At 38.6% G+C, this 14,400-nt stretch overlaps 1 protein-coding gene across 2 annotated transcripts in view; it reads right to left on the bottom strand.

Moving 5' to 3' along the window:
• LOC149707953 (sorting nexin-25-like) overlaps window positions 1-14,400 on the bottom strand; it is a 365,564-nt gene that overhangs the window by 386 nt on the left and 350,778 nt on the right. For both annotated transcript variants that reach the window (XM_089864197.1, XM_089864196.1), the window contains 9 exons: window positions 9,742-9,944; window positions 8,998-9,129; window positions 8,139-8,279; window positions 7,243-7,359; window positions 5,958-6,094; window positions 5,816-5,881; window positions 4,472-4,612; window positions 3,468-3,649; window positions 1,326-1,426 (listed from right to left, as the gene is read on the bottom strand). In XM_089864197.1, coding sequence (XP_089720323.1) covers window positions 1,326-1,426; window positions 3,468-3,649; window positions 4,472-4,612; window positions 5,816-5,881; window positions 5,958-6,094; window positions 7,243-7,359; window positions 8,139-8,279; window positions 8,998-9,129; window positions 9,742-9,944 — 1,220 coding nt within the window. The remainder of the gene's footprint in view (window positions 1-1,325; window positions 1,427-3,467; window positions 3,650-4,471; window positions 4,613-5,815; window positions 5,882-5,957; window positions 6,095-7,242; window positions 7,360-8,138; window positions 8,280-8,997; window positions 9,130-9,741; window positions 9,945-14,400) is intronic.

Genomic DNA, 14,400 nt, shown 5'->3' with positions numbered 1-14,400 from the left:
CATGCGCTTGTGGATTTTTATCCCACGTCAAGTCAATCAAGGTTTGTGCGTTGATTGCTGAGGATTTAGTACCAAACAGTAATAGAATTTACCCCACGGTGCTGCCCATCTGAAATTTTATGAGCAGGAGGGCAAACATAAAGGGTGAGCTTGGGAAGAATCATGTTGCATAACTTATGCATTAAGAGGATACAGGGTGTCATCCTTCTACTATTATCCCCTTCTGGTAAAACTACTATGGAACACATGAACCTAAGAATGGAAATTTGGCCCGCTCTGAAAATTGAACCTACTACATTGGCACAATCTAGTAATTTCGATAATTTTACTGAAAACTAATACCATTAAACACAGATGGACTGGAATGACAAGCTAAAACCTTCCAATGACATCGCCTCTCGTCGCCCCAAAACGTTTTGACTCATATATCATGTTATGGCTATGATTTGAGTCGATAAAGTTTCAATATTGGTAGCGGTGTGGCGCTAGAGACGCGCTGCCCTAAAAGAACCACGCGCCATACCTCAATTCCTAGGCGTTCGTGTTTGATGGTCTGAGCATGTCCTACACGCCAATTTTTACAATGCAAAAACTAGGAATTAGGCTTTCTGAGATGGACTATTCTCAAAGAAGAGATAGCAACGTGTCTTTCGTGCATGAAATCGGTTTTGTAATTCGCGATTACGAAATCTGCTTGTTACTAGAGGTGGTAGTACTAAAACAGGGAGTTAGGATAGCAGGGGCAGTGACCTGCACGGTTCGAGTTTTTCAGGCCCGATCCGAGCCCGGCCCGGTATTTAACATTTTGAAAAAGTCCGAAACCCGTCCCGAGTCCGAGTATAAATTTGGTTGTCTGGCCCGGCCCGGCCCGTTACATGCATTAACCAAACCCGACCCGTGCAGGACTCAGAGCGTGGGACACTCTACCCAGTTTAAATTTTTCCATAAAGACTTTATAACTTCTCAGCGTATGAAATATCTTTGACCTAAACGCTCAGCGCGGTATCCATCTGCGCATCCATTTCATACCAATATCAAAATTCCGAGTTGATATCAGGATTTTTACATCAATCTGATTGAAGGGTATTACCATGGATATAATGAATGCGCGCGAGGAAATTTGTTTTCACTCTATAGGATAGGCAACTCCCTATCTCCGACGGCAATTATTCGATATACATTCTGTTACAACATCGTTTGTCAGCACGCGCAAAGCTAGGACTCTATGTAACGTAACTTTGTGCGTGCTGACAAGAGACGAAAGAAATATACTGACTTTCAGGATCTAAAATCTCTTCTAGTAATAAATAAAACATTTTATTTACATGGAATAGCTGTTTGTTTAACCGCACGTCCTGCAATGCATCGAAGACTTTAGTCATCCCTGTCCTCGCATTTTGCTGGCCCACCAAATTAATCAGAACCTCTGGAAATATATGAACCATAACATATAGCAATGAATCACCATCCTGTATGAAAATGGCCAAAAGTCGCGAGTCATCAGAGTCTCGCCGTAGTTGACCGTTTTATTGGCGTTGCTATACTGGGCCTGTTCACTCCCTTAAAATAGGTCTTGTGTTAATTCGCGGTTACGCGGTTACCGTCGTCTGCTATTACGTATGCTAGAACTTCCTCGATTTGTGTTTGTAGTCAGGATAGAGTAGCTGGTAATGTTTTAAAAGGTATTTGAAGGTATAATTTGGATTTAAGTAAAGTTATCGAAGCAATAGAAGAGCACATAAAACTAGATACGTTTAAAACAATCTCGGTAATTTAGCTATAGCGCGAGCAGCTTGCGTCGAGATGCGCGTCATCGAGTGGGCTATGGTTAAACCAAGGAGCATAAATGTCTGAACTACTTTCAATCGCGAGTTTGCAAGTCCATCAGTCTCTAATAAATTAAACAGTTATTGGCGAAACTTTGATGTCCGCGTTTTTTAACACAGGCTCTATGGCCATTGTCATACTTTCCCTCTCATCCACATTCGATATTATGTTATCCATTAAAATTTCCCTCCCATATATTTTTCCCTGACCTTTTAGGCCCATTTTAAATTTCCCCGAGTCCTGACTTTTCCAGGTTTTCCAGGTCGCAGGGCTCCCAGAGTACCTATAATACCTATAAATACCTATAATTCTGAGATGGTCCTATAAAAACCTATAATTCGTAAATTTATCCTATAATACCTATATTTTGGATATGTTGGTTTAAAAACACTGAGAAACTTCAAAAACAATCCAAAATGTTTCATTTTTTTTCAAAATTTTAGCGAGATTACGTTTGACAAAAATCGCGGAGCTCGCTTCAAGGTTTAAGTTATATATTCAAGAAGGAGATTTAAACGCTCTAGTTATTTAGAATAATGACAGTTGGGCCTAAGCATTGTAACCACGCTTACGAGATTTGTAAACTCGCCCCATTTGCACGTGGCCATAAAAGCCTTGGCTAATACTAAGAATAACTACTACTGTTCCTTATATTCAATCATACTTTATTAACTAACTAAATCATAAATAAATTATAACTAAATGCCGACTTGCATTATACAATTAAAGAACTTAACATAATTACTATTAATGGATGAAGTCCAATACCAGGGCAATACGCCCTATGCTCGAGCATACTACTACATTCTAGTAGTGGAGAATGACTGACTTAATAGGATAAGCAGTCGATGCTTATATAGTACGGGGAAAGGTCAGAGGTAACACAGGGTGTTAATCCTCTATGTAACCTTACACCCCTGGAGTAGAAACTCAGGAGGTTCCCTAATTACTACGGAAGGTTACAGCATGTCAATGAAAATCGTAATAAAAGTCCGACAAAACCTGAAAAAGTCAGAGAATTTGAATCTGAAAATTTCGTGGTAACCCTGAATTAGTCCAAAGTAAAAAAAAGTACCTGACATTTAAAATAATTAAAAAATGTAAGGTACTTATCTATAAAAAATTTCATGCATGGTAGTTTAGTTGCTACACTATTAACTACTAGTCCCAAGTAAATTAAATAATGATCATATTTTTATAAATATGTTTAAAAGTTGTAGTCTACTCTCGAATATATAATATACTTCGTTACTTCCTGTAAAACTCCAATAATTCGTAATTTTAAACGTATAAAATTTACATAACATAAGTTTGAACCTATAAATTGATGATTTTTGGACCTATAAATATCCTATAATTTTAGCCTTTTAGACCTATAATACCTATTATTTTTTGTGCACTAAGCGCTGGGAGCCCTGAGGTCGTGCACGAACCCTGTCTTTATACATGGACAATAGAGAGCTTTCAGGTGGGATAGTAGTACGTCACACCCTCCCAAGTCTTACCGCATTTCTCGTAGCCATATTGGGTGGTCTCAGCTGCTTTAGTGCTTCAAACCCACCAATATGGCGGCGTAAATTATGTCACGAGACTCAGCTCCTCCTCCAACTGAAAGCTCTCTATATAATATTGAAACGTACCAGGAATGTTGTTAAAGAGTTCAGCTTTGGCTTTGTTTTTAGTAGCATCTTTTTCTTGGGGAGAACGATCGGGTCTTCGACTAACTGGCCTTCCATTCTTCCAGAGGGAATCCCTAAAAAGGGTTAAGTAGTAGTGCAACATTGGTTCGGAAGAGATCCAAGACACAGTCTCGCGGAGTTGCCTAAAATAAATTTAACACGCATGATTTAAATGATCGCGTGAGATAATGCATATGCAGGACAGTATTTTCATGCTATAGCTCTGGGTACCTCACTGTCAAATGAGATACGACTAAATCCCGCAGTATGGCATAACATTAAAGGGAATGCGAATTTACAATTTCATATCATATTTTATGACGAAAGTGGTATTACGTAATGTTACACTTTCGAGTCTCTACTTTCAAAATATCAAGTTTTTATTATAATTGAACCAAAGTTTCTATTTTTTAAAATCCATTGAAAATCACGAAAACTCGATATATCAGTTTCGATATATCAATAATTTAGTCTTGTCGAGCTTGTTCGCCCGTTTGATGACATCACTATGACGTGAGGGGGAATTTAAAAAGCGCGGGAATCCTATACGCGTCTCGAGCTTCTCGCCAGTCTAAACTCTGGGTCTGATAGCGGAGAGAGTGGCGCCATCTCTAAGGGGAAAAATATATCTGTGACGTCAGCCTACGGGAAACGTTTTAGCCTTTCATAAAAAGCGGATTTCAAATGAAGCATTTTCAAATGCATATTGCGAAATAACGAGAAATCGGAGAATTAATTAAAAGCTTGATATTTTTGAATTAATTCTATCTTTTGTTATATAAATCAGAGCTGGTTTTCAAACGAAGCTTCCCATTCCCTTTAAATCCAGCGTTTCTTTTTTTTTTTGACAATACTACAAATGCTTACAGGGTGTTCCAAAAAGGGTAGTGGGCTTTAAGTACAGTGGATTCTATGGGAGATTTTGAGGCGGAAATGTTTAATGAAACTTAGAGAATGGTACCAACTTGTTGATTGTTTTTCCGAATGATATTTGAACAAATGTGATAAGAGTTCTTCGGAAGAGGCTGAATAACCCTTTGAGTTCAAAAATTTCTCCAATGAGAGAGTAAAGAGGTTCGGCAATGGAGTCCTTCTTGTCATCTTTACTAAATTTAATAAGGTTTACCAAAAAAAGTCATTAAATTACTCTATGTATCTGATTTAATCAAACTGGCAAGTCAGCTTTTTTGATGCTTAACTATACGAAACTTCAACTACGTCAAAAATATAGGATGTTATAGGACAGGTTCAAAAATATAGGATATTATGGGACAGGTTCAAAAATATAGGATATTATAGGACAGGTTCAAAAATATAGGATATTATAGGACAGGTTCAAAAATATAGGATATTATGGGACAAGTTCAAAAATATAGGATATTATGGGACAGATTCAAAAATATAGGATATTATGGGACAAGTTCAAAAATATAGGATATTATAGGGCAGGTTCAAAAATATAGGATATTATGGGACAAGTTCAAAAATATAGGATATTATAGGACAGGTTCAAAAATATAGGATATTATGGGACAGGTTCAAAAATATAGGATATTATGGGACAGGTTCAAAAATATAGGATATTATAGGATAGGTTCAAAAATATAGGATATTATAGGACAGGTTCAAAAATATAGGATATTATAGGATAGGTTCAAAAATATAGGATATTATAGGACAGGTTCAAAAATATAGGATATTATAGGACAGGTTCAAAAATATAGGATATTATAGGACAGGTTCAAAAATATAGGATATTATAGGACAGGTTCAAAAATATAGGATATTATAGGACAGGTTCAAAAATATAGGATATTATAGGACAGGTTCAAAAATATAGGATATTATAGGATAGGTTCAAAAATATAGGATATTATAGGACAGGTTCAAAAATATAGGATATTATAGGATAGGTTCAAAAATATAGGATATTATAGGACAGGTTCAAAAATATAGGATATTATGGGACAGGTTCAAAAATATAGGATATTATGGGACAGGTTCAAAAATATAGGATATTATGGGACAGGTTCAAAAATATAGGCTGTTATAGGACAAGTTCAAAAATATGGGATATTATGGGACAAGTTCAAAAATATGGGATATTATGGGACAAGTTCAAAAATATGGGATATTATGGGACAAGTTCAAAAATATGGGATATTATGGGACAAGTTCAAAAATATAGGATATTATGGGACAGATTCAAAAATATAGGATTTTATAGGAATTGTAGGGCTCCCTGACACAAGATTCTGACTAGAAATTTAATTGAACATTTAAAGGGGTTTTAAGCATCTTGATCTTACCTGTCCACTTCATCTAGAAATAAGAGCTCATCATCACTACTGTCATCGGGTCCGCTTCCCTGAGAACTAAAACAGGAATTATTCAATTAAAAGTATAATAATAATTTCCCGAAAGCAATTAACTAAGACTCAAATTATATACCTTCTAAAAAATTGCATTATAGAAAATTTGGATGTTTTTTTGGACTGTGGAAGCGCATTCTTGACAACTTCTGGTAGAGTGACCAAAAATTCGTACACAGCTTCACTCGTACTCAATTTCTCATCATCTAGGACTGCCTGCATGATAAATACAAATAAAGCGCCATTACTTAGCAGCACTTGTACGCATCGCCGCAAGAAAGACTATCAAATACAAGTCAAGTAGATTTCACCAGAAGGGAATTATAATATGAGTTCGTGACTACAGAACGTAAAACCAAATGTGGATGAGAGGGAAAGTATGACAATGGCCATAGAGCCTGTGTTAAAAAACGCGGACATCAAAGTTTCGCCAATAACTATTTAGTTTACTAGTGACTGATGGACTTGCAAACTCGCGACTAAAAGTAGTTTAGACATTTATCCTCCTTGGTCTAACCATAGCCCACTCGATCACGCGCACCACGACGCAAGCTGCTCGCGCTATAGCTAAATTACCGAGATTTGTTTTAAACGTATCTAGTTTTATGTGCTCTTCTATTGCTTCGATAACCTTACTCAAATCCATATTATACCTTCAAATACCTTTTAAAACATTACCAGCTACTCTGTCCTGACTCCAAACACAAATCGAGGAAGTTCTAGCATACGCAATAGCAGACGACGGTAACCGCGTAATCGCGAATTAACACAAGACCTATTTTAAGGGAGTGAACAGACCCAGTATAGCTACGCCAATAAAACGGTCAACTACGTAGGGCGAAACTCTGATGACTCGCGACTTTTGGCCATTTTCATACTTTTCCTCTCATCCACTTTTGGTAAAACCAACTAGCATGAAAAATAATCCCTAGACTAAGCATGTATGAACTAACGCAGGGATTGTTAGTTCCCTCCTAAAAGATAACGCATGCATGTTCCAAACGCCCCCTAGCAGCAGCTACTATCCCTAACAGGAAGTTATAAGAAAATTGGACCAAATATCACGTGTCCTATGACGTCAAAATTAAAATCCTACCAAAATCTTTAAAATCCGTAAAAACAATATTTTTTTTTCCCAGAGATGGCGCTGTATCTACATCCGTTTTGGTCCAATAAATTGGGGGAATAAAGAGGGGAATCAAGGAATAATTCGGAACATGTAGTTGGCCATAGCAACACACGTTGGTTAACAATCCCTAGCGTTAGTTAATCCATGCCAGGGGACTATACATTAGCATACTACTGACCTAAATATTCTAATATATAAGAATTAAATATATATAAAAACGTTTCAATGTACTCACTGATATGAAAGCTTGGAGCTGATCTTCCACTTTCTTTAAATATGTGTCATGATCAAATAGCATAAAACGAGGTTTATTAGGGCTGGGTAAATCGTATTTCTTAAGCCATGGTGCAGCCTATTTGTAAGAAAAATGTTTTAATAAAGGATTTTATTTTTGAAAGTATAGAAGATATGTTCCATAAGTATATGTCACTACCTATACCAATGAGATAGAATATATGTATTAAAGCTAGAGTCACAACGTGGGATCTCGAGATCGACGTTTACGCGACACACTTTTTTGGTCGAGCATGAATCTTTATGAAATACGGGTGGCGCCACCTATTAATCACTTGAAGAACTTTTTTATTACCGTCTGCTGCTATAATCTGCGTAACAAGCTGTCAAGATAGTTTTTTAAACGTGTTAAGTAAAATACGCGAGTTAAATAATAAAAACCCTAGTCCTTTTTAATCTAATAAATAGATGAAATAAAAATCATAACGATGTTTCGGATTGCAAATAAGTAATAAGTAAAAGTTGTAATTAGTTCCGTTTGAGGCTCACAGATGGCGCTGTCATGTTTCGATAAACGTGCTTGATAAAAACAATGTGTTTCGCGGTAAGCCGACTTGAATTGTAACTCTAGGTTTAATACATATATTGTATCTCATTGACCTATACTTCGTAATGCTGGAGACTTACAGCTTGAGCTAGTTACTAGAGAACAACGCGAGAATTGAAGTACTACACTCAGTTTCGCAGTTCATCTTCCTATTTAGTTTGTACTAAGCCTTTGACAGCGCCTTACCAGGCGTCGCTTTACGAGAATCTATGAAGTTTCACCAAGCTCTCAGTAACCAGTGACAAACTTATGGAACATATCTTATGAACTTTTGGTAGAAGGATAATTACAATTATAAGTTTTTGATGTAGGGAATGAAAATCACTAATTGTTCTAGTGATGTTCCAATTTTCAACTGAAAGATCAGATGGGCTTGAACGCTCTTGCTTGACAAAAAGGATTACGTCAAGGGGCCGCTCATTTTCACGAGCCTAAGACCAAAAAAGATTTTTGGTTTTATTGCACTTGATATAAAACATATTGAACAAAAAATGTGTAATTTTGTTACTCTAAGAAATATGTGCAGTTTAAACCCTCGACCATGGATGAAGAATGCGCGTGAGGAAATTTGTTTTCACTCTACAGGATAGGCAACTCCTAATCTCGAACGACAGCTTATTCTGTATATACTCTGTTACAGCATCAGTTGTCAGCATGCGCAAAGCTAGGTCTCTATGTAACGTAGCTTTGTGCCTGCTTACAAGAGACAAAGAACTTCAGGATCTTCAGGATTTAGAATATCCGCGAGTTTTTTTAGCTCGAGTGCACGGACCTCTAGGCCTTAGTTTCAAAAACGTGTAGTTGGCTGTAGGAAATTTCACACGCATTTGAAACTAAGGCCTAGAGGTCCTTGCATGCACTCGAGCTAAAATACTCGCGGATATTTTAAATCCTGAAGATCCTGAAGTTTTTGGTCTCTTGACAGCACGTACAAAGCTACGTTACATAGAGACCCACTTTTACGCGTGCTGACAACCAATGTTGTAACAGAGCATATACAGAATAAGCTGTCGTTCGAGATTAGGAGTTGCCTATCCTGTAGAGTGAAAACAAATTTCCTCACGCGCATTCTTTATCCATTCCTCGACTATCGGAGCATCTAGGGGCATTTTTAAACCACAGCCAAGTCTCGCTTCAAATGATACTTACTCTAATTTCTACAATAGCGGCTCTCCAAAGACCTAGATAATTAGCCCATATATTTGTTCTGTTTATGTAACGATGAAGTTCCTCCACAACTGATTCAAGTTCTTTTATCTCGCTTTTGAGTGTGGATACCATCTAAAATGTTGAATAATAATTTTCATTTAAAGGGAATGCGAATTTACAATTTCATATCATATTTTCCCACGAAAGTTGTATTATGTTACACTTTCGAGTCTCTACTTTCAAAATATCAAGTTTTTAATATAATTGAACTAAAGTTTCTATTTTTAAAACACATTGAAAAATCACGAAAACTGCAGTTTCGATATATCAGTTTCGATATATATCAATAATTTTGTCTTGTCGAGCTTGTTCGCCCGTTTGATGACATCACTATGACGCGAGGGGGAATTTAAAAAGCGCGGGAATCCTATACGCGACTCGAGCTTCTCGCCAGTCTAAACTCTGGGTCTGATAGCGGAGAGAGTGGCGCCATCTCTAAGGGGAAAATTATATCTGTGACGTCAGTCTACGGGAAACGTTTTAGACTCATAAGAAGTGGATTTCAAATAATTTGAAATGAAGCATTTTCAAATGCATATTGCGGCCAAATAAGCAGCAGAAATCGGAGAATTAATTAAAAGCTTGATATTTTTAAATTCACAGAAATCAATTCTATCTTTTGTTATATAAATCAGAGCTTCTCATTCCCTTTAATTTAACATGTAGAGTAGAAAATAGCCAAACCTTTGAATCGTTGTTGGAGTTTGAAAATGTTTGAAGCGCTTGCTTCTTGTCTGAAAGTTTCTCTTCGGTTTGGCGTAACAAACTGACAGCTAACGAAGGATGGTTGGACATGTTCATGCTTGCAATTGTTGTGGGAGGATTTTCGCTATCCCCACTGGAGTCTGCTGTATTGTTTAAATCGGGTTCATCTATTCCTGTACTTCCTAAAATGTTACAACTAGATTAGATATTTCGACACTGAAGGTCCAGACTAATCCACTTATGAAAGTAAGCCTAGACTTATGACAGGTTGTTCGTGTATTCTATGTGGTTTTTGGCATCGATAAATCAAAGGAATTCGATATACAGAGTGGCCCAAAAGAGTAGTAGGACAGAAGCACAGTGGGTTCTTTCATGGAACCAAGTAACGCGTTAGTTGGTTCCATGCTTCAAGCTTGGCAAAAGGGTACTTTTCAGCCCCACCCTCAAACTTGGCAAAAGGGTAATTTTTAGCTCCACCCTCGAGCTTGGCAAAAGGGTAATTTTTTAGCTCCACCCTCGAGCTTGGCAAAAGGTAACTTTTCAGCCCCACCCTCAAACTTGGCAAAAGGGTAATTTTTAGCTCCACCCTCGAGCTTGGCAAAAGGGTAATTTTTTAGCTCCACCCTCGAGCTTGGCAAAAGGGTAATTTTTAGCTCCACCCTCGAGCTTGGCAAAAGGGTAATTTTTAGCTCCACCCTCGAGCTTGGCAAAAGGGTAACTTTTAGCTCCACCCTCAAGCTTGGCAAAAGGGTAATTTTTTAGCTCCACCCTCAAGCTTGGCAAAAGGGTAATTTTTTAGCTCCACCCTCAAGCTTGGAAAAAGGGTAATTTTTTAGCTCCACCCTCAAGCTTGGCAAAAGGGTAATTTTTTAGCTCCACCCTCAAGCTCGGCAAAAGGGTAATTTTTTAGCTCCACCCTCAAGCTTGGAAAAAGGGTAATTTTTATCTCCACCATCAAGCTTGGCAAAAGGGTAATTTTTTAGCTCCACCCTCAAGCTTGGAAAAAGGGTAATTTTTATCTCCACCATCAAGCTTGGCAAAAGGGTAATTTTTTAGCTCCACCCTCAAGCTTGGAAAAAGGGTAATTTTTATCTCCACCATCAAGCTTGGCAAAAGGGTAATTTTTTAGCTCCACCCTCAAGCTTGGAAAAAGGGTAATTTTTATCTCCACCATCAAGCTTGGCAAAAGGGTAATTTTTTAGCTCCACCCTCAAGCTTGGAAAAAGGGTAATTTTTATCTCCACCATCAAGCTTGGCAAAAGGGTAATTTTTTAGCTCCACCCTCAAGCTTGGAAAAAGGGTAATTTTTATCTCCACCATCAAGCTTGGCAAAAGGGTAATTTTTTAGCTCCACCCTCAAGCTTGGAAAAAGGGTAATTTTTATCTCCACCATCAAGCTTTGCAAAAGGGTAATTTTTTAGCTCCACCCTCAAGTTTGGCAAAAGGGTAATTTTTAGCCCCACCCTCAAGCCTGGCAAAAGGGTAACTTTTAGCTCCACCCTCAAGCCTGGCAAAAGGGTAATTTTTAGCTCCACCCTCAAGTTTGGCAAAAGGGTAATTTTTAGCTCCACCCTCGAGCTTGGCAAAAGGGTAATTTTTAGCTCCACCCTCGAGCTTGGCAAAAGGGTAACTTTTAGCTCCACCCTCAAGCTTGGCAAAAGGGTAATTTTTTAGCTCCACCCTCAAGCTTGGCAAAAGGGTAATTTTTTAGCTCCACCCTCAAGCTTGGAAAAAGGGTAATTTTTTAGCTCCACCCTCAAGCTTGGCAAAAGGGTAATTTTTTAGCTCCACCCTCAAGCTCGGCAAAAGGGTAATTTTTTAGCTCCACCCTCAAGCTTGGAAAAAGGGTAATTTTTATCTCCACCATCAAGCTTGGCAAAAGGGTAATTTTTTAGCTCCACCCTCAAGCTTGGAAAAAGGGTAATTTTTATCTCCACCATCAAGCTTGGCAAAAGGGTAATTTTTTAGCTCCACCCTCAAGCTTGGAAAAAGGGTAATTTTTATCTCCACCATCAAGCTTGGCAAAAGGGTAATTTTTTAGCTCCACCCTCAAGCTTGGAAAAAGGGTAATTTTTTAGCTCCACCCTCAAGCTTGGCAAAAGGGTAATTTTTTAGCTTCACCCTCAAGCTTGGCAAAAGGGTAATTTTTTAGCTCCACCCTCAAGCTTGGCAAAAGGGTAATTTTTTAGCTCCACCCTCGAGCTTGGCAAAAGGGTAATTTTTAGCTCCACCCTCGAGCTTGGCAAAAGGGTAACTTTTAGCTCCACCCTCAAGCTTGGCAAAAGGGTAATTTTTATCTCCACCATCAAGCTTGGCAAAAGGGTAATTTTTTAGCTCCACCCTCAAGCTTGGAAAAAGGGTAATTTTTATCTCCACCATCAAGCTTGGCAAAAGGGTAATTTTTTAGCTCCACCCTCAAGCTTGGAAAAAGGGTAATTTTTATCTCCACCATCAAGCTTGGCAAAAGGGTAATTTTTTAGCTCCACCCTCAAGCTTGGAAAAAGGGTAATTTTTATCTCCACCATCAAGCTTTGCAAAAGGGTAATTTTTTAGCTCCACCCTCAAGTTTGGCAAAAGGGTAATTTTTAGCCCCACCCTCAAGCCTGGCAAAAGGGTAACTTTTAGCTCCACCCTCAAGCCTGGCAAAAGGGTAATTTTTAGCTCCACCCTCAAGTTTGGCAAAAGGGTAATTTTTAGCTCCACCCTCGAGCTTGGCAAAAGGGTAATTTTTAGCTCCACCCTCGAGCTTGGCAAAAGGGTAACTTTTAGCTCCACCCTCAAGCTTGGCAAAAGGGTAATTTTTTAGCTCCACCCTCAAGCTTGGCAAAAGGGTAATTTTTTAGCTCCACCCTCAAGCTTGGAAAAAGGGTAATTTTTTAGCTCCACCCTCAAGCTTGGCAAAAGGGTAATTTTTTAGCTCCACCCTCAAGCTCGGCAAAAGGGTAATTTTTTAGCTCCACCCTCAAGCTTGGAAAAAGGGTAATTTTTATCTCCACCATCAAGCTTGGCAAAAGGGTAATTTTTTAGCTCCACCCTCAAGCTTGGAAAAAGGGTAATTTTTATCTCCACCATCAAGCTTGGCAAAAGGGTAATTTTTTAGCTCCACCCTCAAGCTTGGAAAAAGGGTAATTTTTATCTCCACCATCAAGCTTGGCAAAAGGGTAATTTTTTAGCTCCACCCTCAAGCTTGGAAAAAGGGTAATTTTTTAGCTCCACCCTCAAGCTTGGCAAAAGGGTAATTTTTTAGCTCCACCCTCAAGCTTGGCAAAAGGGTAATTTTTTAGCTCCACCCTCGAGCTTGGCAAAAGGGTAATTTTTAGCTCCACCCTCGAGCTTGGCAAAAGGGTAACTTTTAGCTCCACCCTCAAGCTTGGCAAAAGGGTAATTTTTATCTCCACCATCAAGCTTGGCAAAAGGGTAATTTTTTAGCTCCACCCTCAAGCTTGGAAAAAGGGTAATTTTTATCTCCACCATCAAGCTTGGCAAAAGGGTAATTTTTTAGCTCCACCCTCAAGCTTGGAAAAAGGGTAATTTTTATCTCCACCATCAAGCTTGGCAAAAGGGTAATTTTTTAGCTCCACCCTCAAGCTTGGAAAAAGGGTAATTTTTATCTCCACCATCAAGCTTTGCAAAAGGGTAATTTTTTAGCTCCACCCTCAAGTTTGGCAAAAGGGTAATTTTTAGCCCCACCCTCAAGCCTGGCAAAAGGGTAACTTTTAGCTCCACCCTCAAGCCTGGCAAAAGGGTAATTTTTAGCTCCACCCTCAAGTTTGGCAAAAGGGTAATTTTTAGCTCCACCCTCGAGCTTGGCAAAAGGGTAATTTTTAGCTCCACCCTCGAGCTTGGCAAAAGGGTAACTTTTAGCTCCACCCTCAAGCTTGGCAAAAGGGTAATTTTTTAGCTCCACCCTCAAGCTTGGCAAAAGGGTAATTTTTTAGCTCCACCCTCAAGCTTGGCAAAAGGGTAATTTTTTAGCTCCACCCTCAAGCTCGGCAAAAGGGTAATTTTTTAGCTCCACCCTCAAGCTTGGAAAAAGGGTAATTTTTATCTCCACCATCAAGCTTGGCAAAAGGGTAATTTTTTAGCTCCACCCTCAAGCTTGGAAAAAGGGTAATTTTTATCTCCACCATCAAGCTTGGCAAAAGGGTAATTTTTTAGCTCCACCCTCAAGCTTGGAAAAAGGGTAATTTTTATCTCCACCATCAAGCTTGGCAAAAGGGTAATTTTTTAGCTCCACCCTCAAGCTTGGAAAAAGGGTAATTTTTATCTCCACCATCAAGCTTGGCAAAAGGGTAATTTTTTAGCTCCACCCTCAAGCTTGGAAAAAGGGTAATTTTTTAGCTCCACCCTCAAGCTTGGCAAAAGGGTAATTTTTTAGCTCCACCCTCAAGCTCGGCAAAAGGGTAATTTTTTAGCTCCACCCTCAAGCTTGGAAAAAGGGTAATTTTTATCTCCACCATCAAGCTTGGCAAAAGGGTAATTTTTTAGCTCCACCCTCAAGCTTGGAAAAAGGGTAATTTTTATCTCCACCATCAAGCTTGGCAAAAGGGTAATTTTTTAGCTCCACCCTCAAGCTTGGAAAAAGGGTAATTTTTATCTCCACCATCAAGCTTGGCAAAAGGGTAATTTTTTAGCTCC

This window comes from Phalangium opilio, unplaced genomic scaffold, assembly GCF_054372755.1.
Source record: "Phalangium opilio isolate 3A_F unplaced genomic scaffold, DU_Popi_V2 ptg000013l_1, whole genome shotgun sequence".
Classification (NCBI taxonomy): Eukaryota; Metazoa; Arthropoda; class Arachnida; order Opiliones; family Phalangiidae; genus Phalangium; species Phalangium opilio.
This window is presented reverse-complemented; position numbering and strand designations above follow the sequence as displayed.